Below are 25,971 nucleotides of genomic sequence, written 5' to 3'. Positions count from 1 at the left end.
CTTAACTCAATAAATCAGTGGTTCAAAAGGGTCTGGGGAGTGTTCCTTTCATATGTTGCTATTCGTTTGCAGTTTGTAACTGCTGTCTGCTCTGCTGCAACTGCCTCATTGTTCCCCTGCAGCCAGGTTGTGGGATAGTTGTTGGGTCTTCCATTCGGCTCCTCAAGCACAAAGCATATCCGATTATTATTTGGGTAACCAATCTGTTCCAGGAAAGAGTTTTATCCATTGGGCCTAGGTGCATTGTGGTAATTGTAGTTTTTGTCTATGGTGCTGCTTGCCAAGTACTATGATCCATCCAAGGTGTCTGAGGAGGGATAGTACCTTGAATTTGCTGGAGTCTCTTGAGGACCACTTAGTTAGGACAGAGGCTGATGGGCATTGGGTTGGAGAAAGAGGCACCATTGTGCATACACGGCTGCAGGTGTAACAAGGAGGCAGAGGGCCCCCTCAACTGCCCCTCTCCCTTGTACTGGGTCATACTCGTGACCCTGTCATACGGACTATACTCTGCTTCCTACTTTCCATCCCTTTTTCCTCTTCGTTCTGCCATGGATTCAATATTTGATTGTGGTCTTGTTTCAACCGCCCTGCATTAGTCTCCCTTGCTGGCAGCATTCGACTATCAGCATAGCCAAGGCCCACTGCGTTTGTGTCTAGAGACGTGTTTGTTTGTGCTGATATTTCTGTGCTTTCTTGTAGTTTGCACAGTTTTCCCCAGTTTTACCCTGGCCAGTTGTACCCCCTCACATTCCCATACATTGCATGTTGCCACTACTCTTGTGCGTGGTCTTTAATTTTCCCTATGCTTGCTCCATCACGTGTTCTGGTCATGTCCAGTGATTGATTGGATTCCTTACGTGTAACTGGGAATCACGGTATTTAAGGCACACCTTACATTTTTGTTGACGTTCTTGCTGACCAGCCTTTGCTTTTGTTCCCTTAGTGTTTCTTTTGCTTTCTTTTTGAGATCTTCAATTAACGGGTTCAGGACCTTCGTCATAGCACTGGTGTTAGAGTGCAAGGGCCAGTGTCTCTCCCCAGATTTGGTTTCCTTGATACTCATTGCTTTACTTGTTCCTTCGCTCCCTCAGCTTTTTTACAATTGAGGCATAGTATCCACTTCTCCAGCATGGGGTCTGGCATGGATTCACATGCTCATGAATATTCCCCGTCGTCAGGCTGGGAATCCTCGGTAAAGAAAAAACCAGTATCAGTTTCGTTTCTGATCTGTCTTTCGTAGTAATAACCAATCACTGGTCTCTGCGTCATACTGACCACAGCCAATGACTGCCCTCTACCTAAGCACCGCCTCTGGCAGCCATCTTCAGATTTTTACCGCACGTTCATGTGTTGGGATCCTCGTGCTATTGCTCTCGAGCGTTAGTGCTATTTTTCGCGCTTTTTCACAAAAAACTTCAATTCTTTCGGTCAAAAGAGCCTCAAGCTCCACCGATCCTACATCCGATCAACGGGGACCCGTGTCGGATTCGTCTGTGCCCCTCAAGGGTGAAGATTTCGTCGAGCTACACTTCGGAGGACTCCAGAAGCTTCTCAGGCCCGGTCTCGGAGATGGCCCAGGAGAAGGGAAGCTCGACGCCCGGAAAGCTGTTCAGGGTCTGCCCTGGATGCCAGCTGCAGAACGTCTTTAAGGAAGACGAACACTCTTTCTGCCTTTACTGCCTTCATGAGGACAAAACGCACGTGGAGAAGGACTGTGCGTTTTGCGGCAACATGTCGGAACGGACCATGAAGGACCGTCATCAACGTCTCGCCAACTGGCTGGAGGGTAAGAGCCCGTCTGGCGAGAAGAAGAAGAAATCCGAGCGGTCTTCTAAGACCTTTGAGGGCGCCCCGGCGACGGGGGCCCAACATAAGGCCAAGCACCGCGAGTCCGCTGGCACCGGGAGCGCCGAACGGTCGGGCTCTACGGGCGCCAGGCAGGGCGCACCCTCCCCGGCACCATCAACCACGAGCCAACGCTCTGGGTCGGGTAAGAGGAAGGCCGAGCACCCGGCGAAGCTCCTGGAGAGGCCCCGGTCGAGCTCTAAGGCAGAGGAGGAGCATGGCAGTGCCCCCTCCCTCAAGGATAAGGCGGTGAGCGCACCTAAGGTGGTGAAGGCCTTGATCCATCCGACCAAGCCCTCTATCGAAACGGTCGCGGCGGCCCTGGCTCAGCCTGTGGAGGCTGCGCCAGTGGTGGCGACCTCAGGGCCCAGAATCTCCCTGCCTCCTCGGAGGGAGTCTTCTTTTGTGCCCATCGATAGGACCCCCGTGAAACCCTCCGTGGGGAAGAAGGGGGGGCAGGGCGTCGTCGTAGATTCGGCCTCAACCTCAGAAGAGGAGCTGATCGAGGTCTTAAGCCACGGCCTAGGCGTGGAACAAGGCCAGCCCGTCGGAATGGACCCCGACGCGGGTGACGACGACGACATCGTCGAGGATACCGACGGGGCCCCTGCTCGCCCGTCGGATTCCCCTCTGCCAGCGCCGCGAGACAACTCGGCGGCCATTTTGTTGGCCATACAGTCCTTATGCACCGAGATAAGGACGAGGCTACCGTTACCGACGGAGGAACCTCTCCCGTCGGGGGATCCAGAACCGGGACCTTCTGGTGTTCCCCCTACCAAGAAAAGAAGGATCCATCCTCCACCTCCTTTTCAACCGTCGCGCCCCGTCCAGCCCTCCTCCCCGTCCACCCGAGGGGATGATACGGGGACTGACACGGCAGCGACGGGTACGGACGACGAGGCATACGACGAGGATTTTCCGTCGTCGCCCCCCACCAGGGCTTCTCCGCCCGACGAGATCGGATCTTTCCACTCCATGATCTCCAGGGCTTCCGAGCTTTTCCAACTCTGCCCTGAGGAGAAGAAAAAGGAAGGCTTCCTTTATCAGCGGCGCGAGGCCAAGAGGAAGACGGTCCTCGCAGTGCCCCTGCTGGACGACATTTGGGATGAGGGCCTTTCCCTCCTCAAGAACCCTTCCACTACGCCAGCTAGAAGAGACCGGTACGAGAAAAAGTACCGGGTCCCGGACACGGCCCCCCTATGCCTCCGGGCGCAGCCTACCCCGGACTCCGTCGTCTCCGCGGCAGCCAGGAAGAAAGCGGGGGGGGGGGTGCGGCCTCCACATCGACTTCTCCGCCGGACGGCGAGGGAAAGAAATTGGATGCTATGGGACGTAGAGTCATCTCGTCGGCAGCGACGACGATTAAAGCGGCCAACGCCTTGGCTATCGTGGCCCGCTACGACAGGGAGCTCTGGTACAAGATAGCTCCCCTGCTGGATTTTCTGCCAGACGACAAGAGGGCGGAGGCCCTTGAGATCCTCCAGGAAGGTGAAGTGGCTTCTGACCACGCCATCACCGTGGCGACGGACATCGCCGACACTGGGTTCCGCCAGCTGGGCAACGGCGTTTGCCTTCGACGTCGTGGATGGCTCAAAGCTACGGACTTTCGGCAGGACGTCCAGACCAGAGTCCTGGACATGCCCTTCGACGGGAGCAACCTGTTTGGGAAGACAGTGGACGATTCCCTTCAGGCCATCAAGGCGGATACTGAGACGGCCGGGCCCTTGGAGTCCTGCAGCAACGACGGACGCCCTTTCGGAGCGGCGGAGGCAAGGGCGCCTCCAAAGGTTCCGGCGGCGGTTTCGCTTCCTACCGTCAAGCGGCCCGCTCGTCGTCGCAAGAGGCCTACAGAGGACGAGGCAAGTCTAGCGGACCCCGCCGTCGTCGCCAAGGAGGTCAAGGCGGCAAGGCCGCGTCCAAGCAGGATTGAACCGGCCGTGGGGTCGGGCCCCCACCGAAGCACCCCGGTGGGAGGCCGGCTGGCGGGCTTCGTCAGCGTGTGGGAGTCCATCTCCACCGACCGTTGGGTGCTGGACGCCCTGGCCCGGGGCCACGCGCTCGAGTTTCAAAGAAGGTGCCCGCGCGTCCCCCCCGTGGCCAGGAAAGAACTTCACGTCCCTCAACTTCTCCTGGAGGTAAAGGCGATGCTCAGAAAGGGCGCCATCGAACTCGTCCCAAAGAGGCTTCGGGGCTCCGGTGTCTACTCGCGATACTTCCTCGTGAAGAAGAAGACGGGAGGATGGCGCCCCATCCTGGACCTGCGACGGCTGAACAAGTTCATCAAGGCGCAGAAGTTCCGGATGGTCACCCTCCAGCACGTCCTGGGTCAACTGGAGGAAGGAGACTTCCTATCGTCGTTGGATTTGGAGGATGCCTACTTCCACATTCCCATCCTAAAGGGGCACCGAAAATTCCTCAGGTTCGTGGTCCAAGGGCGTCATTACCAGTTCAAAGCCCTTCCCTTCGGACTACGGTCGGCACCCAGGGTATTCACCAAGTGCCTCGCACCGGTGGCGGCGCAGCTGCGCCGCGAGGGGATTCACGTCTACCCCTACCTGGACGACTGGCTCATCCGCGCCAAGACGAAGGAGCTCGCCGTGGTCCACACGGCAAGGACCGTCCAACTCCTCACGGACCTGGGATTCTCCGTGAACTACGCCAAATCCCACCTGGTGCCCGCGCAAGTCGCACTGTTTCTAGGAGCGAGGCTCGACACAGTGTCCCTTCTGGCCTCCCCGTCGGAGGAGAGGACCAGGACCATCTTGGGCAAGGTGCAACGGATGTTGGTGGCCGACGCGGCCAAAGTGAGATCCATCAAGTCCCTCCTCGGGATGATGTCTTCCTGCATCTACCTCATTCCCATGTGCAGGCTCCGGATGCGCCCGTTGCAAGAATTCCTGGATGCGCGCTGGATCCAGACGACGGGCAGCTTCGAGGAAAGGATCAAGCTCGACGAGAGTTTCCGACGAGCGATACGGTGGTGGGGCACCCGCGCGCATCTGACGGCGGGCATGGACTTCCAGACCCCAGCCCTCCAGGAGACTGTGACCACGGATGCCTCCCTGGAAGGGTGGGGAGCGCACACCGCAAATCTGCACGCGAGGGGACTCTGGCTCCCGACGGAGAAGTCCCTGCATATCAACGTCCTGGAGCTCCGTGCAGTGTTTTGGGCCCTCAGGTCCTTCCTTCCGTCCCTCAAGGGCAAGGTGGTGAGGATCTTCACCGACAACACCACCACCATGTTTTACATCAGGAAACAGGGCGGAACCAGGTCCCCAGCGCTGTCCAAGGAGGCGCAGGACCTGTGGCATTGGGCCGTCGCCCAAGGGATTTTTCTGGTGCCGTTTCATCTGGCAGGGATAAAAAACACCATCGCCGACTCACTCAGCAGGGAGCTGCGCTCGTGCCACGAGTGGGAACTACGGCAGGATCTGGTGGATCGCCTCTTCCGACGGTGGGGCACACCCCAGATCGACCTGTTCGCGACGGCGACGAACACCAAGTGCCGGAGGTTCGCCAGCAGGTTTCCCCAGACGAGGAGCATGGGCGATGCTTTCTCGTTCCCCTGGGAGGGCCTGTTCCTGGACGCGTTCCCTCCCTTGCCTCTGCTAATCCGGCTCGTCAACCAGCTCAAGAGGTCACGGTGCAGGATGATCCTCGTCGCACCTGCGTGGCCGAGGCAGATATGGTTCCCGGACCTTCTGGACTTGTCAGCGTCCCCGCCGATCAAGCTGCCGGCGGACGCGGATCTACTCTCCAGGGAAGGAGGCGCCATCCTCCACCACGACCCGAAGTCGCTGAACTTGCAGGCCTGGCTCCTGCAGCGCTAGAGTTTGGAGGATACGACATACCGGCCGATTGCAGAGAGGTTCTTGCAAAGGCCAGGGCGTCCTCGACTCTTAAATGCTACGGACACAAATGGAAGAGGTTCTCTGTCTGGTGCCACGCACAGAAGATTAACCCTCTACGGATTACGGCTCCCCAAGTACTGCCGTACCTGCTGACGCTGGCCAAAGCTGGTTTGGCACACGCGTCCATCAAGATTCATCTTGCTGCGATCTCCCGATACACCAGATCCACGGGGCGGACGTCCTTGTGGTTCCATCGTCTGGTGAAAGAGTTCATGAAGGGACTGTTCAGATCGTTCCCGCCGGTGAAGGCTCCGGCCCCGGCGTGGGAGCTCAACGTGGTGCTGACCAAGCTCATGGGACCTCCGTTCGAGCCTCTGCACTCGGCCCCGTTGAAGTTTCTATCGTGGAAAACAGCTTTTCTTGTGGCCATCACCTCCGCACGACGAGTGGGAGAGATCCAGGCCCTTTCCTGCAAGGCCCCGTACTTGACTTTCCACGACACGAGGGTAGTGCTCAGGACGCACCCCTCCTTCATGCCCAAGGTACCGTCGGACTTCCATCTCAACGAACCCTTGGTGTTACCTGTGTTCTTCCCGTCGCCTTCGTCGCCGGCTGAGAGGACTTTGCACTCGCTGGATGTAGCTAGAGCGCTGAAGTTCTACGTGGACCGCACAAAGGGGTTTCGGAAGACGTCACAACTCTTTGTGAACTTTGGACCTGTCAATCAGGGGAAGGCTCTCTCGAAGGCTTCCATCTCCAGATGGCTCTCCGGCTGTATCATGTACTGTCACCGGTTGGCAAACCGACCGCTGCCTGGCCGTCCGAGAGCCCATTCCACCAGAGCGATCGCAGATACCACGGCGTTCCTATCTGGTGTGCCCCTGCTGGACATATGCAGGGCTGCTACGTGGAGGTCGACGCACACCTTCACGAAATTCTACTGCGTCGACCGGGATTCCAGGGAGGAGTCCAGGGTCGGCCAAGCAGTGCTGCGCAACCTGTTCGCCTGAGGTGAGCCTGGTGAGGAGGTAAGATGCTTAATGTTGAGTTGATGTGATGCTTAATGTTGAGCCTTTGCCACCTCCCGTGGTTGTGCATGTGTGTACTGCTATGTATTCTTTATTCATGAGCATGTGAATCCATGCCAGACCCCATGCTGGAGAAGGAACAAGTTACTTACCTGTAACTGTTGTTCTCCAGCATGGGTCTGGCATGGATTCACATGCGAACCCTCCCGCCTACCCCTCTGCGGCTCTTCACTTGGTCATACTGCCACTTCACGTGCTTCCAAATCTGAAGATGGCTGCCAGAGGCGGTGCTTAGGTAGAGGGCAGTCATTGGCTGTGGTCAGTATGACGCAGAGACCAGTGATTGGTTATTACTACGAAAGACAGATCAGAAACGAAACTGATACTGGTTTTTTCTTTACCGAGGATTCCCAGCCTGACGACGGGGAATATTCATGAGCATGTGAATCCATGCCAGACCCATGCTGGAGAACAACAGTTACAGGTAAGTAACTTGTTCCTTTTCTGCAACTGTTTTGGAGAGAGGCAGGGGGAGATTGTCCTGGTATCCAGGAATCGTTTTTGTTCCCCTGTCAATGGTATGACCTGGTCCACACCATCAGCACTGTTGTTTTTGCTATTCCTCTGGAAAACCATATTGATGATTTTCCACCTGTTTCCTGGTCTCTGGGAAAAGATTCACACCCCTGTGTAAACCTTTCCTTCATGTTTCCCCTCACACCCCCATACACAGCGGCCTGGTGTAATGCTGGGTCAGACCCCCGACCCCCATTCTCTTAAGCAAAATTCCTTGAACACCTATTTAAATGTTAGTACACCAATGAAGCATTTCCATTGTATGTTCAGTGCATGCATGAGTCAGAACTATCCATCATTGCACATGTATAGGTGACTTTTCATACTCTTACTTTCTGATGCCAATGTTGCTGCCATGTTGAGCACCACTTTACGGTGGTCCAACCCGTTTTGTAATCTTGCAAGTCTAAAGCCCAGCTATTCCAGCTTATGACTGTAGCAGGATTTAATTAGAATCTGTACAGTATTTTTTGTAGCACAATCCTAGCTCCAGAGAAATGGAGCGCTGTGCAGATTCTAGAGAAAAACATTGCTAGCGAGAATTCAACTAGTCATCAAGTAAGCATTGGTAAATTACCACAGTAAAATATATAGATGGGCATGTGCACAAGATGGCTGGAATCGGAGTTACACCACCAAGGTATTGGAAGAGCCTGTTCTTCTGTGCTTTTCTTCTGTAGCAGTCTGGATTGACCACCGGGTGGAGTTCCAGAGGACCGGACTAGGCCAGCATGCTTACGGTAGATGGTGCCTTGTAGGTGAGGCCCCCGGTTTTTAACCATATCCGAGCAGGTGAGCCTGTGTAATTCACGCAAGGTGGTGTGATGTGTTCAAATTTCCTAGAGTAGGTGATAAAGCAAGCAGCTGCATGATGGGCCACTGTAAGGATGACCAGGGGAGCAGCATGGAGCCCTTCAAAGTAGGTGTCGCCCCCGTCAATGTATGTGAGACCACTGGAGCCTTCATCGTTCAGAAGTCCTGGGGCGGGAGCAAGGGCTTTATCTTGCGCAGTAGAGAGATCTAATGGCAACTCGTTTGAAGGATCGATTGCTATACACAAAGAAGTCTAGGGATTTTGCTGAGTGGGTGAGGGCAGAACCCGTCAAAATGCATTTCATCCAGCAACCCTTGAGTGGGTTCCTGCTTGGAAGTGGCCCAGAAGTAAGAATTTAGTCTAGGTGGTGGGTGCGGGGGGTTGGTTTTTAAGAGTAGGCACTTGCCCATGTTTGAATGGTCGCATGGCATGAGCGAAGGCAAGTGATATCTTGTGTGCCTTTGATCTTTAGGTAAAACCGTGTATTGTCTGTGTACTGACATTGCGGTTTTGGGTGTCATCTAAAAGTAAGCCCAGCGATTTACATAAGGAGGTTAAAGATGGCCGTGAGGGACCCCACAGATGATTGGTGATGGTCGGACCCGAGGGGTCATCTGGACATCTTGGTATTTCCCCAAATAGGGAGGATGGGAACATTTTTGGGACACTGCCAGAAAAGCCTTTCCTAGGGAAATGTCGGCGGGGGGAGTGGGGGTTGAGTAGTGTTACCTTGTCAAACCCAGCTAAGAGGTCTAGGAGGACTATTGGGCACAAGTTCTCATTGTGGATAATCTAAAGCCTGGGCATGGTCTACCATCTGGATGGTAGCTGTTTCTGTGCTGCAGTTGCAGTGGAACAAATGTAGCTTTTATTTTTTTGTGATAGATCTTCCGCGTCGTGTGTGGTTTCTTTTAAGGACTTGGGTGTATAAGACCTATTTTTAGGATGCCTGGGAGCACACCCTCGCTAATGGGAGTGTTGACTGTCTTAATAAGGGCAGGACCAGTGAAGTAATTTTAAGGGTGGTGGGCAGGAGGATTTAGTCTGTGTAGGAGGTCGATTTTAAGTATGCAGGCGTGTGCAAAAGGGAACGAGAAAACTGTCCAGTGTTGAAAAGCCCATTGGGCGTGGGGAAAGATGGAGGTGAAGGTCTGGGTTTTGAGCATCTATGTGGAGTCTGATGGTATTGATCTTGTTGATAAAGAAAGTTTTGTCTCGCACTTCTCCTGGCGTACTGGTACCTCTGGGTTTAATGTGGAGTTTGAGCAGTTTGGGAATGCTGCAAAAAGAGCTTTGCTCATGTGAGACGTTACTGTACGACCAGCTCTTTTCGAGAGATCTAATAGAGTGTTTAAGATCAAGCTCTTGAGTATAGCAAAGGGCGGGTAGTGGATCTGGCAGATCACAATTTTTGTCAAGGCCAAAGTATCAACTCTTTTTGGTCTTACCAAAAGGTTTCGAACAGCAAATTCACTTTTGCAAAGATGGTTGAGTTGGAGACACTTGTAGCCTGCGCCGCCACTGGAAAGTTTATGAAGGAGAATGGGATGGCTGGAATGTCTGTCCAGTCGAGTGCGAAGAGGCCCGCGCAGCTTGGGGAGGGTGGGACCGGGTGGATAAGATTAGGTATCGGATATTACCATTAATGTGGGGGCTAATATGCATTGGGTTATGACCAGTGGAAGGGGTGTGCGTCTGGTGTTTTTGTTTCCTTGGGCCCCAGTGAGGTTCATATCTCCAAAGAAGCTGTAGCTCGTATGAGAGACTAAAGTGGGGAAAAGTCAAGTCTATGATCTCATTTTAGATGGCACCACATTTGTGAGGTGTTCTATTGGTGAGGTGGAAAGTGGCTGAATCCTTGTGTAAAAGAGGATATGGACAAGTGAGCTTCCATTGAATCTCATAGTGATTTTGTACCATATAAGGCCAGTCGATTTTGTGGATGATTGCTTCATCCCCACTGTCGCCCCACCCCCAAATCGTTGAACATGCTATACCTGGGTGGCACGAGGATGATGGATGAGGACGACCAACTTGGAAGATGGTTGATGTGAGCCATATTTTGGTAATGAAGGAAGCATCAAGTTTATCCGAAGTGATCAAGTCTGAAATGATTGCTGTGTGTAGGATGGTTAAATTGGCATTAATCGGCATTAATGAGCATGTACAGCATGTTGGACTGGCGAGCAATGGTGAGGTGGCTTTGGAGAAGGTCGGCCGGCTTATATATGCAGTGCTTACGAGTGCGCTTGCCAGCGTTGTCCACGCAGTAAGGTAATGAGCTGGATTTGTGTGAAGGTTGTGTTTTACAGGTATAGAGGTGCATAGGGGCTGTGTCTGGGCCTGCAAGATCGATGGGGACACAAACGGGCAGCCTTTTGGTCTTTGTATATCCTTTGCCAATGATGCCTGGAAATGGTGCAAAGCAAGACTGGCTTAAGTGAAGCCTGGGGTGGGGCTGGTCAGCAGTGGAAGGTGGCAAGAAGGTACGAAGTGCTAGCTTAAGTGACCTGCTCTCACTGCGTCTGCTGCTGGAGGCTCTATAAACTCACGCAGTTGGTGTCCGTTAAGCCTGAGGTCCGCAGTGGATGGCGGGGGGAAAGCACGCTCACGTGACCTGCTCTCACCGCATCTGGTTCTGGGGGCTGTATCGACTCAAGTCACTGGTGGCCTTAATGAAGCTAGATCTAAACGCGGTCTGTAATGGATGGCAGGCAAAAGGCGGGAAGAGCGATGGCATATGCTGCTGGCTTCACTGGGACGCAGGGAGCAGTGTTTCAGCCATTTCAAGGCCCCAAATGCAATTACCTTTTTCTTTGTGCACCTGAGCAGGACACGCCCTGTGATCTAAAAGTAAGGAATTGAAACTAATGACATGGTTGGAGCAGATGTGACGTGACTTGGGTCCACCTGCTCCAGCTCATACATTTTACCAAATACGATTTGCTTAAAACTAGACGCGGGCGCATTTGCTTACACCAATTTATTCCAGAAGTTAATTTAGTGATTTATTTTCCTTCCTATTTTTAGACTTTTGTATTGCACTTACTGCTAAAAGTATTGTGTATTTATGCTATATTCTAGGTAGTGTGATGGAAAAGAAAAATACACAAGCAGTCAGTGGAAATATATTGCATGATGATGAAGGTTCTACCCCCAGTGTTTGAGCAGACTGGCCAGATCACTGGAGAGTTGGGGCAGTCTGAAGTAGTGGGTCTTCAAACGATTATTGCTGGTTCTCATGTTTACCCAATGAACCCGGCAGCGTGGAGTTCCAATTGTGAAGTAGCTAACTGCAGATCCAGTTCAGTTGTGCATGGACATTGCGAATAGTGTTTGCTGATAAAAAGGAGACTGATAGATTTGTCAATATGGTAATGATTTTTTGAACATCAACCATGACAAAATCGCACACATCCTATGACTTCTGGAGGAGTACAAATCTTAAAGCATTGCTCATACGCCATAAGCATATTTGGTATCTCCCCGCCCCCAAAAAAAGGCCAAATTAACGAGTTTTTAAAGTCTAGTTTTTGCAGGCGATGGGTACCCTTTTTAAATAGATGGGGTTAGGGTTAAGGGTATACATTAAGTTGGGGGATGTGGTGGGTGGGGGGCTACAGGTCTTCCCGTGCCCCAATTAAAAAAAGAACAGATTTTTTTTCTTTCGGAATTCCCTATTTTTGTCCTTATTTTTTTTATGTTTATATTTTAACGTAGAACCAGCATATTCTCCAAGCACACACTACTCTCTAAAACTTGATCCCTCTGAGTTCATGTTAGATTTCCACAATAAAGAGTAATAATGTTTAAATGTCTCAATTTACATCCGAAAGAAGAATGTATGCACATTGTCCTAAATTTGATCATTATGATTGCAATGTTTTCCCGACGTTGAACTTTACTACATGTAGTTAAAATGTCATTCTTGCGTGCGATCGTTGCGTGTTTTACGTAGGAATGTTCTAGACCTATTTTTGATTTTACAGCCTCCTGCAAAAGAAGGTGGCCTACCAAACCAAGTCGGGAACAAAACTGAATGTGCCTTGCTGGGATTTGTGCTGGACTTAAAACGGGACTATCAAGATGTACGAAACGAAATTCCTGAGGAAACACTTTTCAAAGTGTACACTTTCAACTCTGTTCGAAAATCAATGAGCACTGTATTGAAAAATGTGGACGGCAGTTATCGGATGTTCAGCAAGGGTGCATCTGAAATTGTCCTTAAAAAGTAAGATTTGTTTTTCTTCTATTTCCCTTTTGAGAAAGATGATAGCAATTGCAATTAAACTCCAATACTGGTAGCCATAGCCAATTATTCTCAATTGTTTACCTTGAGAATGGTGGGGGCCGCAATGTGTGCAAAATTACCAGCGAGCAAGCCGTGTATAATGGTGGGCAAAGATAATGCTTTTTTCTTTTCATCCCCTGATTTTATTTCAAACATACATGGACTAGAGTATTGAGAAGGCATCTAATGTAAAAACTCCAAGACCAAATTAACAATCTTCTTTCCATATTACACTATCGCTTGAGCAATGTTCAATAATTTGAACTACAAGCCGCAACTATTTGCGCTTCTCAATTTGTGTTAATTCCCTCTTGGCGATTAAAAATTGTGCGCAATGTGCTTATGGAGAGCTGAGATTCATGGTGGGCCCCAGTGACCTTTATGCCTGCCAACTAGCTTAGAAATGGTATCGGGTAATAGTATCCCCATATATATGGTCGCCGTACAAAATATCGCCGGGAAAAGGTTGTGGCGATATTATATGGGTGACCATATATATGGGGATAGGGGCAGCCAGAAAAAAAAGGGTTTGGGGGTTGCAGAGGTGTCCCCTGCATGTTCCATGCAATAATGTCCCCAGAAAAAATTGCCATTTTTCGGCAATATTTTTGCATGGTGATATTTTTGTGGGGACATTATTACATGGAACCTTAGAAATGCACATTTTGTGCCCATGGAACCTACCTAATATTACTCTTCATTATCAGGAGGTTTAAAATGTAGCTTTAGGTGTGGCAAAATGACTGCTGCTTGCCAGGATTAGAAGGATCAGTAATGGATAAAGTACTCCGCCCCAAGCTGCTACAAAACCAGCAGTGATCCCAATCATGAAGGCGAAACAGGCACAGCTCAACAAGTATACCTTATACGCTGGGCTGAGGGCAGGCTATACAGTATAGGGATGGAGTGAGCGTAGAAGCTGTCAAAGCAACTATAGTACCAAAATAAGTCCTATGTATGTTCTATGAAAGTTGGATACTTGAGTTAAACTCAAAAACACCACAAACTTTCCCTGTAAGAGAAGACACAGAATGTGCAGATTAGGGGGCACTCTAGATCTGAAGACACAGCAGCAATTTCAACGAAGATGTCTTGGAAAAGAGAGTGGACTCTTACTAGTCACTAGTGTCCTTAATGGTAGGCCGGGGGGGGGGGGGTAAAACCACTTAACACCTTTTAATGTTTGTTCTTGGGGCTTGACCGTATCAATCCAGGCTTCTATGTGCTTTGCAAGGAGTCATCGGCAGGAGATGTTCTGAGCAGGCTCTGACTGACCTATGGCCAAACTAAATCTCACAATGCTGGTGTGGGCACGTTTTTTTTTGGTCAAGATAAGCCAATTTCCTGGCCAGTTTGAGTTAATTCACTCTGCGGCTAGTAGTTTTGACCAGTGTTGCTGAATAAGTATTGTTTAAAATGCACAATTTGCATCACACAAAAAACTCCCCCGGTAACTATTCAAACAGTGTCACAAAAGGAATGATTAGCCATTTTCAATTATGGGCCACTTTTTCATTGGTGCTGAGAAAATGTTATGGCCCAGTCCAACCCTGATTCCGAGTCGCTTGTTCCCAAGGATCGCTGCCATCAAGACAGTCTAGTCAACTCGAGACAGTCCAGCAATGTGTTGTGGTCCTGGGAGGAGAACAGTGAGGTGATGGGCCTAGTCAGCAGCTCAATAGTGGATCTAAAAATGGCATCTCTGGGTGCCTGCATGAAAAATCATCGAAGTGGACATGCAGTGCCCCGTATTCTTGACTTCTGGTTACTGGGGACACCGACCAGAATCTCCAGGTCCCAGGTGGATCCTTTTTCCAGTACTTAGGAGCCATGTAGACATCTAGACGGCACCTTCAGGGTCTGTTACCTCCAGTGCGCAATTTCATGAGTACTAGTGGTCTCCACTTGCAATAGGCCTTCCCCAGCCAACAGGTCACACCAAATGTTCCTCTGGCATGGTCGAGGGAAAAGGCTTCCTCATTTACTGAGGACCTTGCAGCGCTCTGCACCACCTTCAAAGTTCCAGATGTACTACTCCTTCAGAAATCAAATGATTCAACATAGCGGTCCCCTCCTCACTTAAATAGGCTGCATGTTACGCTTCCTATGCAATTTAAAAAGGCCCACATATATCTCCATCCAAGGTATTGGTGCACAAATTAAGGCTTTCGATAGTACTTGCATCTCATCTGATGTCAACCTTTTGTTAGATTCACTTTTCTGTACTTTTGTACATTCTCATCTATGCTGTAAACTTTTTCTTGTTCTGTTTGCCCTCTTCCTCCTCTTTTCCCTTGTGTTCTTCCTCTTGTATAGGTCTTCCTCATCCAAAGTTACTTTCTTTCTGACGGTGTTTGGGTTTTCTTTGCCCTCTGTATCCCTTTAATCCTAATAAATGACTTCTCTTTCTGGGGAATTCATGCTGATTTGTTCCATGTGCGCCTTCCATTTCCTCACTTAGTTCTATGCTTTCTGGGTACAAACTGGCAGGTGATCTGATTAGTGTGTTGTGCTTTGTGCCACATTTTAGGGTTTTAAGAAGTTGCTATAATGTTTACATTTAACATGCATCACACATGAAGGAACAAGCAATTTCATTGAGCACAATATATTTTGTTTTATTGGCCGTGGAGAAGCATGCACTGCGGATTTAGATGTCCCACTTGAGAGTGAAACATGTGTAGGCTTAGTGATTTTGTTAATGTTCCAAATATCAGTGTCATTAAAAAACTGCATAGGAATTGTATATGTAACCTATATTGATTTTTTACGCATTTGTATATTAATACCAAGACTTGTAATATTGGGATCCCAATGATTTGTGCAAACTACAAAACTTGTTTCCAGTAGTAGTTTTGTGCATAACTCAAATTGCAGTACTTGTGTTGCGATAAATACATTTCCGTACGTCAGACTAACGGAGCATTGATTCCACATGTCATTGCGTTGATGCGTCATAATGTGAGTGACGCATGCTGGACAGAAGTAGCTGCTTAGATACGCTATCATTTAGGAAATATGTTGCACAGCACATTCTAGAACACCTGTGCGAGTGCTTTCACATGTAGGGACGTAACTAATCGGCACAGCTACTCGGCACCTGCAAACCCACAAGAGAACAAGGTCCATTTAAAGTAGTGAGCCAACATTTCATCCGACTTGTTCATACATAGCGAGCAATAACCCTAATTCACCGTACAGACGTCCGCAACGTTTCTCGCTTCTGTCGGCGCACCCACGGTGAAAGTTCCCGGGATCGGTGCAACATGTACTGCATGTTGGGGTTGACTGCGGCACTACATATTCTAGCATGAAAACATGCTGCTGCAACTAAATGTTCAATCAGAAAGGCTCGATCGTTACTCCTAGATGGAACAGTAAAGGCAATTCTTCTATGACGTTTGCCTTTTTTTTCTTGCTTAATTGTTTTTCGGTGAATTTGCATTTTTTTTAAACCACAAACTATGACCTTCCACATTCCACCCCATACTACATGCCTTACTCAGACTTAGAATCTGCAAGTTTGTGGATAAAAATAAAAAAAAAGTGGAAAACAATTGGGCGAAAACGAATAACATTAACTTGCCATTCAGAAAAAGTGGGGAATGACCAGCAAACCATTTCCTAACCAAACATTGGTAAAGACATTTAATGACTTCTGCACTGCAGCAAGTAATGAAGAGCAGCAGAATCTGAAACACGTATTTTCCAACATTTCTTAATAGAGTAGCCCTAACTCAGCCCAATAGAGTGCTCGCACTCAGCCCAGCTAAGTGGCTGTTCAATCTTTGTATCCTGTGTTCCAGTTTTTCCAATCGTAACGTAGCGCTCTACGAACTCTGATCTGGTTTTACAATGTCAATAATCACCCTAAGAAATCATTGTGCTAAAAGATAGAGCATCAAACAGAGGCACCTGCTTTGCTTTAGTACACATTTTCGATCTATGCGCAATGATGCATTTTGTCACTTCTAATGTACTGGATAACCAATGAAATGTGTTAACTTGTAACATTTTTGGGTTGGCACTTGGTGTTCTAAACAAACGGTTTGTTTCACTGTGAATGGGCGATTGCAACACCTGCAGCATGGGTACTGCCCGTTTGCAGCTGGAATGGTAGCATCACAGCTTGCTGTGATGGTTATAAATTCCAGGGTATGAATTTGCTATGTACCAACCTGTCTAGAAGGTTCCTTCCATGTTTGCATGCAAAAATGGTCATTGGAATAGTTACTTTGGTTAACACAATCACACGCCAGGTCTTTAGAATGATATTTTTCAGTTTGGGCGTGTTTTGAGACAAGTTGGGGAAATATGCAGGAGTTTCCAATGAGGGTTTCACGTCATTGGGTGTGAAGTGCTTCCTTATTGGTAAAGGAAATATTTGTAGAGGCCTGTTTGAGTTGGTGATAAGTAAAGGTTTCATAGGCACATTTGTGTAACCTTTGAAGTTGTGTTCCCCTTTTTATTTTAAAGGAACTATTACGCTACAACTTGACTAACTGAAGACAGATTGGTTGTATGTGGAAAGACCCCATTATAAACCGATTTTATTAGACTGTTTTCCTTTGATCGAACATCCGGATCGGACATCCGGCATTGACGCCAGCCTTTCGTTTCTTCGGCCCATTTTTTTTTGTTTTACAATTCAGGGTGTTTCACCCCCCGAACCTCCCATTTCTCCAATTTCCCTGGGCTGCCCCCACACTCTCCTGCGCTATTACCTCATCATTGCAGGGGTTTCCCCCAGAACCTCCCTCTCAGACCCCGCCAGCCCACCAACACACACACACTTACCTGTTCTACTCTGCTTCCGGGTCCCGCTGAGCCTGTCGGGCCCTGCGCGCACCCGTGTGCGGCAGGGGCGTGACAGTTACTTTTAGAAAGGCCGCTGTGTTTTAAATCAGGTTTTTTCTTTTGTCATTATTTGAAAACGACATCTTCACTTAGGACCGAGGGTCAGTATCCAAAATCAAAAAATCAAAGGACAATTTTCATGTAAAACAATGACTCAATCGGTGCTATTCTAATAGTGTTGAATCATGTTCCCTCATATTTAATAGTAACATCATATTATATTTCTTTGGTGCTGCTCATCTCTAAATTATAAGTTGGGGTTCACTGTTTTCGACCACTTGCTGAAATCGTTCAGTCTGTTATCAGACAGCCAAATCATCTGACTATCAATGAAACCTTTCCAACCATAAATTGAAACAATTGTTAGTAAAGATGTATCGTTCTTCTACGTCCATACACATGTTGACTGGACCCATATCGAACAAAGCACCCATCTCGGTTCCCTTGATTTGGTGACTGCACTATTCCATAACGTCGGAGTGCAATCTTTAATTGTTTTCTGACAGCTCACCCCTTTGAGAGGTCTTGAATATGTTCCCCTTGTAGTACTACTGTATACAAATTCCAAAATGGGTATGTCCAACGCTGGTAGGCTTCCCAGTCCCAGTGTCGGGCACACTGCGGGGAGTCTTGATTGGGGTAGTTCAACTCTTTGCCTCTTTCAGTAGAATTCCTTGCTTATTATTCTTTTTGAAATGTCACTGCATGTATCAGTCACCCATTTCTTCTTATTTTGCTTTCTTTGTGGTGTCCCACCTCTGAAAGAGTTAAATGTAAATGAGGTTGGCCAATATCTGCCGATAGACATGGGACTGAAACTACAGAGCCATATAGTCAAAAAAAACAACATATGGCTGCAATTGGAATATCTGGCATTAACCTGTAAATGCCTGCCTAGATTATCATTCTTCAACAATAATCCCTGTTGCGCTCAATTATTACTAATACCTCAATATCAACCTATAAATAACTATTATTTATTTTCAGACTAATCCGACGATGCATTATTCAATGCCAACACCAAAACATGGTCACACCGTCTTGCATTTTCATATGCTACTTAGAAATATGCCATCCAAGAGTATTCCAATTGGTGTATTTTGTTTTTTCAAATTATACACAATTTGTCTGAAATCCAGGATTCTTGGTAATTAATACTAATATAGCTCAGTTGACAACATAATTATTCTACTACTTTCTCAGCTCATGTAGACCTACCAGCCCCTGTAAGGTGAATTTCCGGTGGGTCTGGTCAGTGGTCTTTTGCAGATGGCATGGCAAGCTGTGGTGTGCCTACAGATTTACCAATGCATTTCAGACAGTAGCATACGAAAGGAGAGCTAATGTTCTGCTCCACACCAGTCATGGTATCAGGGGCTTGGAGTGGCTGGTGAAATGCGTGACCACAAGATGGAGTACATCTGTGAAGCAATCGTCTTTACATTTCTTCGGCATTCAGAAACTAGGGCGATTTTGAAAGCTGTCAAAAAGCCCTGTTTTTACTGTTGCGGAGTTAAGCCATTGTTGCCTCCATCTACTTCCAGTGGTCTGCTGCCCGGTGGGATTTGTCAAACCCTTCCATGCACAATGTTTTCTGTTGGCGAAGGAAATACACCTGCTTCTGCGCTAGGGATTGCTGACTAATGGTACAAGCAGGGAGAGTTATCCAATGCACAGTGTTGGCCATGCAATCAGTGCTTTGACCAGTGGTCTTCACAGCCATGGAAAAGTGGACTTTGTTCCCCTCCCTCTGGTCAATTGCCATCCTGACCACATCCATATTCTGGTCATTCAGCTGTGGTACAGTGACTTGTGAAAAGTAACTGTGGCTGTGAACTTCCCAGCAAGGATCTCCTATTGAAATGAGCAGTCTAAACACTAGTCGTTCAGTATGTGTACGGCCATAACTCCACAGCCAACATTGTTGTCAGATCAACCTTCAGCGGACATGCCCTTTCATGCATTATGCAGTATTGTGTGCCTTGCTTGAATGCTTACTAGGTAATGCGCTGGCACATTCGGGTTGGGGCATCTGTTGAAGACTACTTCCTATGGGTTACGACATTAGGGTGGCGGGAGTTCTGTGGTAAAGGCATGGAATACTTGTAGTTTAGTGGGCAATGCCTGCAAGGCAGAGGGAGCTTGCTGTTAATGCCAATGTGTTCACAAAAACATGCATGATGCCATCTCAGATGCGCCTGTAGGAAATGAGGTACCCAAAATGGCCTCTTGCTTCTTTCTGGGCACTATTTTACAAAGGTGCGGGTGGCTCTTGTCCATTTTGATGTATGTGGATTTCCTTTGTGAGCTGAGGTGTACCATTTTCTCTGGATCTTGAAGTTCTACCTGCACTGTACACATGCTGCAGCGGTAATGCCAGATGCCCAACTCGCACCAAACACTGTGGTATTTGAGGCTGTTCTTGAAAGACACTGCACACATGCGGTATACAGGTCTCTGGCATTGGCTAAATGAATATTGTTTTTGAACTAATCTCTTGTATCAAGTGTTTCCTGCCATTCGCTTGCTCTGTGGCGTTGTGCTTCGTATTAGTGGTCTTCTTGTGAGTGGTCCATCGGCTCATTGCCCTTAGAAAGACAGCATAATCCCTGTTTTAGTCATTGTTTCGACTCGTCGTGGGACTGGGAATGGCTCCATTCTATCCTATGTTTCTACTCCCTGCGCATCACTCGATGACAGCACCTCGACCTCCTCCGGTGGCTGATCCTCCCTCCGAGCCGCCTCCGTGGTTACCTGACCCAGCAGGGTTACTTTAGTATGTACTAACCTTATGTGCCGCTCTAGCCACCTGTATCGCACTGTCCAGTGACAGCACTGAGTGGCCGCCCAGTACTGCACCCAATGCTAGCCTCTCCAATGATTACTACAGAGGACAAACACCCAAACATGTGCACCCCCGTCCTCTCTCCCCACCTCCTTTGGAGGCTACAGACATGAGTGTGTGTGTGTGTATAGTATGCAATGTGTGTAATTTCACTTAATTCTCCTTCTGTGCAGCAACTAACAGGCCAGTGTGTTTGATTTGTTTTATCCTCTCCTGCACACATCTCTTGGAAATGTGTGTCCATTTCTCCTCACATCTTTCATGATATCATAATATGATAGGATAGGTTATTTAACGTGCTTAATACCCAGAGGTTTCTAACTGGACAGCCGGGGATCGAACCGGTGTTACTCCATGTCGTCTTGCTTCCAAGGCGAGCACATTGCCCCTGAGCTATGCTCCCGAGACACAATAAATATGGATCAATGTGTGTTGTCCCTATTTATGAATGTGTTCCCTCCAAATAAAATAACCTAGACGATGAATCTGTCTGAACTAATGAATTTGTGATGTGCACACATTGAAGTGGCACAGTAATTTCAAATCCTATTATGTTTGCCAATTAAAAACCCACATGCCTTTATATGTTGGGGAAGTTGAAAACATTTTCTTTTTTTTTTTTCCATCGGTTCTTAAATTGTGGGAATGAAGTTGGTGACCTATGGAAAAATACAAACATACATGGCCGAGGATATAGTCCTATTGGGGCAAACGATCACTGAGGCCTTTGAGCTAAGGAACGGAGGGGCTACTGGATGCCTATGTTTGTGCGCTTGCCTTGGTCTTGCTCAGCTGAATGGAAGGGAGCTATTAATGTAAACATTAGTTAATGATGGCTGCAATAAGTAATTTTTTTGTTTTGGTGTTTAATGTTTGGTGAGAGCTACGGTTTCTTGACCACTGTTTTAGGAATTTCATCAACCTGTTGCTTCCCACTCTCCAACATTGCAGGGTGAACACAGCGATCATACTCTGATCATAGAAAATGCAGCACATGCCCCAAGTTATGCTTACCGGGAGGCCTGGCTCATCTTTTCACTCTGCTCAGGGCGTTTCTTGGTTAACTAAATTCTCTTCCTATTGAGATGGACCTACTTCTCTCCACAAGGCTCTATTCTGCACACATGAATGCTTGATTCACAGGCACAGCATAATGGGTCCATGGTGTCCGGCGCTCACTCAGTTCTTCTCATGCCCTCCCTGTGCCACCTCCCAGGCTCTCAGAGCAGCGACCCTTCTGGTATGATGACCTAAGGATGGTCTTCTGCAAAAGGGCACAGATGCTTACTTTTGTCTTCTGCCAAGCATCTCAGGCAAACCCTAAGAGTGCAGATCTGATGAGCAGGTCTTTGGACGAAGGTCCGAAAGATGGCTATTCTTGGCCTTCATTACCCACCGAGCTCATCTCACGGAGAAGAAAATGGGTAGCACTAAGCAGGCCAAACTTCAAAGGCACACTCACTCGTTTCTGTAAAACAAACAAAATGGGTAATAAGGCTAGACGAGACTGCCCGTGCAAGCGTTGTTTCAACGTAGGCCTCTCCAAAAGAGTTGGGGCATTCACTGGATGTTAATGGGGACAGGAGGTCTGGTAGTGTTGCTTCTGTTGCCACTCCTGGCCATGTATTAAGGACTCCTTCGAGGAAGTGCATAACGCTATTGCTGCAGCTCAGACACTTTGTAGGAAAGAGGCCCCACTGTTGCAAATGGCATGTCCAGTCTGACCAGATATTGAGTGAAGAAAATCGAAGCACTGCTCCAAACTCTGCTTTCTCTTGCTCCCCCTTTGCTGGGATATTTGTCAGCTCTGGGATGCAAGAATGCCCAGGAAGGTTGGCATTGCAAAAGCATCATTCAAATTGCCTACTTTCTTCCTTTTGGGCTACCCTCATCTACACCCCCCCCCCCCACCTACTCCCCAGAAAGGATTATGCCATGTTCACTTATGAGGTGTCCTGGACTGCCTCTGGCCTGTTGGATCCAGTACTGTTCACCACATTTAATAAGCCATTGTGGAAGATGGAAGTGATAACCGTATAATCTTATTGGAGGCTTGTGTGAAAGGTGGCCCCTATATCCATTGAAATATTTGTGAAACCAATCATTTCTCTAGTGCTGGTGACCGAGTCATTGTACACTTGTGTTTTATGATTGCAGTAAGCAAGCCAGGGGATGGAAGTCATCCTTCATAGTTGAAGTTGAGATGGATAGATAACAGCATTCACTAGGAGGAAGTTGTTTGATAGTTTTAGGATTAACATCTTGACATCTTGCCCATAGGACAAACGGTGGCTCAATGCAAAAACATTGAGTGACTTGGATAACATTTGTCCTTCCTGTTTGAATGTGGAAAAACAGTTTCTTAATTTTCCGCTCCACATATACCCGATTTTGTGCTACTTCTCTGCTGCACCTATTTAAATCTAGGGAGTTTGGACAATACAGCCCTATGTTATCAAACTCCTACTTGATAAAGCCCCTTAGTTTTTCTCACTATTACTATGGTCGAACACTTGATGAGCACAAACAATCGCCTCACTCGGAGGCATCAAGTACTAGTTACTGATTCAGGGTTTAACGGCAATCAACCTTATCTGACTACCTCTAGGAGTTCCTTAAGGGTGCTCTAGCCTGGTCCCTACAACTCACATGCCCTTCAACAGTGTCTTGATCATGACCGTGTCACGTTTGCTAATGTGTAATTAAATTGCCTTTATTTGTGTGTGATTTTTTTGGTGTTTAACCTTAAGGTAGTTTGAGATGGTTGTATGGCTTTATCTAGACCGAGGAGCGGACCCACTCTTCTTTGCACAGGAATCAATGTGCACGCTATTCAGACCTTGAGCAGGACTGCACCTCCAGCAGGTGCTGGAAGCAGATGGGAATCTGACTGGGAAACCCAGGTGGTGTGAATAACCTCAGGCAAGCTGGCAGTCATGTTAGTGGGGCTGTGGCGATGGCGATAGGGAGGGGACCGTTAGAAAGGACATCTGCTATGCTGAAAGGAGATTAAATGAGCCTGACTGGTAAGAACCTTTAGTGGTGTGGTCCTGAGTACTAAACCTCTAACAATCGGGCAGAAACGACAGAACCCAAGCTGGCCCCTTATGCCAGCAGTGTTCCGCCATGAGTAGGCTGCTTGGAGGGTAGTGGTAGGATTAAGGAAGATTGAACGTGTATGCCTGAAGAGTTCCAACAGAATCTGGAGGCTGGTGTAACCGAGACAGCATGCAAAATGCATGGCATGGGGCCATCTGCCAGGCAAGCTCGTTGCAAGGCGTGCATGCAAGTCCCCAGCTCTTATAAAGCTCCTCCCAGTTGCTGATCATCGCGTCTCTTCCGCTGCACAGCCAGAAAAATAATTCCAATTAAAAGTATGCCATGAAAATGTATGCCTTAATTGCCTTAACTAAAAGACTCTTGTACCCACAGCTATCAGTTTGCACTGTTTAATGCAAAAGCTGCCAAACAAGCTTTTAACAAAATTAGCATAACCTAGCAGGGTCACTCTAAAAACTGAAAGAATTGGAAGAATGGGGCAATTATTTTCAATTTTATTTTTAACTTGCTGACACCTTTTTTATTATTCCCATTTCCAGAACTAACATGACAATGCCATGCAGGAGACCTGGCAAATTGGCCTTGTATGTCAACGGCCAAATGTCTGGGACTGGAGCAGGTCAGGGACGTATTCTGGGTAATTGTTAGCTGTGTATGGGTTTTCCTTTTACATTTTTTGTCATGGCATGTGATGACATAAACTGAGGGAATAGGGTGATGTGCCAGAAGTGATAGGTGAAACCCTGCTCCTGAACAAGGGCGAATATTAGTGGGCTTTCATCCCTTGTATCTAATAAACTGACTATAAAGATATCAGTCGTATTACACAACTATGTGCACTTCTGTTGGAGTAGGATAATCAGTTCATGCCTGTGGACCATATCATAGTAGGCCTGCTCCACTAAAGTTCTCGGGCTTTTACAGTCGTCAGCATAAAGTGAGTGGACTTTGTTTTATGTCAGTGTCCTGTTCTTGTAGTTTATTCCTTCTGAACTAATCATACATGTACACTTCAAAATTATTTTCTTAGGCTTTGTATGCCAATATCTGTGCTGACATACAGGAGGACCAGCACTTGCCTCTGGATAACGTAGACCACTCTGCAGAAACTATGAACATTCATCTGTGGGAGAAACTACCACTGTATGGTCTAGGTTATTACGTCTACTTTATCTCCAATAGTAATGCCTGATGTATGTCAATGGTAAACATCCAAACCAATTAAGGTAAATCAATGGCCCTCCATAAATAAAATGAGTAAATCAAATAGCAAAGGTATTTCAGTGCACAGTTCCTAAAAATAAATTGCAGCATAACAAATTATAGTGGAACCAATACTGTTACAACTCATGAAAGAATATACAAAATATCTTTGTTCAAACAATCTGCACTGTTTCATGATTTTGACATCGATGCACATATACATTGTCTGTGTTTCGGGTAAAACAACCCATCAGAATAAAAATATATCTCAAATTCTCTACCATTCTTGAACAATAAAAGCAATTGCAATCTTTCCCAATGCTATATTTCGAAGTACATTTTAGAATGTATTATGCACTGAAACTACTGCCGTTAATTAACTACTTCAGTTAATTACCCATCTCAGTCTATGGTAAACAGGCTACCGAAAATCTCCACTGGAATTTACAGCTAAAACAATAAGAATGTATCTCTCATTCAGTAAATTGTTATTGAATCAAACTATACTGCATCAGTTTCTAGTAAACGGTCTACTTACTTCCAGATAATCCACATGCCCGTGCTTAAATCCAGTTAGTGCACCACAATAGTCTGAATTCTGACACCTTAATGGGATTTTTTCCCAAGAGTAAAAACAATTTTAAAAAAATCTCATCTGAGAAGCGTTTTGCAAATCAAATGCATAATCCAACTAATGTCAGAGCTTTCTTCTCCGGTGCCCAAGTCACAAATCTTGACCCACTTGTACTCCAAACTGTTGGTAAAAATCCAACCATCACCATGTAGCTCCAAAGACTGTTAAAAATAGTGAAAAGCTCTGCTGCGTTCCTTATATGGAAGTGACCTGGGAATCAAAACGCTCAGACTATTCCTTTCCATAACCATATTTAAAACAAAATCTCTACATATCAGTATACCTGAAGGGAGGATAGCTCAGTGGCAGCGCGCAGGTCTTGGAAGCAGGATCAAGCTGAGCAACACTGTTTTGAAGCCCAGATACTCTTAAAATCGACCTCTGGTGTCTAGTGCATTATAAATACCTGCACTTGCACTATCCGAATGTACAAGGCCTAGTAGGATCGTTCTCCCCTCCCCCACCCCCTTTGCCTTGTTGCGCCTTGAGACACACACGTGTATAGGCGCATTACAAATGAACAATAAAATAAAAAATAAATAAATGAAACCTCAACCTGCTAAGTTTCTTTAGAAGGAATTACCAGAACTCCAAATTATGAAAGTCTCCTCTTGTGCACTTCAGCAGAAAGGGAGCTTTGTTAATTTACAAACTCTAACCCTACCGTGTTTGTCAATCGCCACTCTACAGCCCATGACCGAGAAGTTCCGAGATGTTCGGTTTCCTGAAGCATGTTTTACCAATTGTATCGAGGCAGAAAAGCCACATATTCTCTGAGGACATTTGTCATGCGTTTATTAAAGAATAGAAAAGAAAGCCCTGCATTCCCAATCACTATGGGGTGTTCTGGTCTACTTTACTAAGATGCTCGACATTCGTGAATACATTTCCAAAAGAATCAGTCCGCTATGCAAAGGTAGCCTAACTGGCCCTACCACTATTTTAATCCACTAATCCCTTCTCC

General features: G+C 47.4%; 1 protein-coding gene across 6 annotated transcripts in view; it reads left to right on the top strand.

Annotated features, from left to right (window-relative positions):
* The window catches only part of ATP2B1 (ATPase plasma membrane Ca2+ transporting 1), a 551,789-nt gene that overhangs the window by 378,461 nt on the left and 147,357 nt on the right, over positions 1-25,971 (top strand). For all 6 annotated transcript variants that reach the window (XM_069628007.1, XM_069628002.1, XM_069628005.1 and 3 more), the window contains exon 11: positions 12,107-12,348. In XM_069628007.1, the coding sequence (XP_069484108.1) occupies positions 12,107-12,348 (242 nt within the window). The remainder of the gene's footprint in view (positions 1-12,106; positions 12,349-25,971) is intronic.

This window comes from Ambystoma mexicanum, chromosome 12 (genome assembly GCF_040938575.1).
Source record: "Ambystoma mexicanum isolate Mex_15411 chromosome 12, UKY_AmexF1_1, whole genome shotgun sequence".
NCBI lineage: Eukaryota > Metazoa > Chordata > Amphibia > Caudata > Ambystomatidae > Ambystoma > Ambystoma mexicanum.
This window is presented reverse-complemented; position numbering and strand designations above follow the sequence as displayed.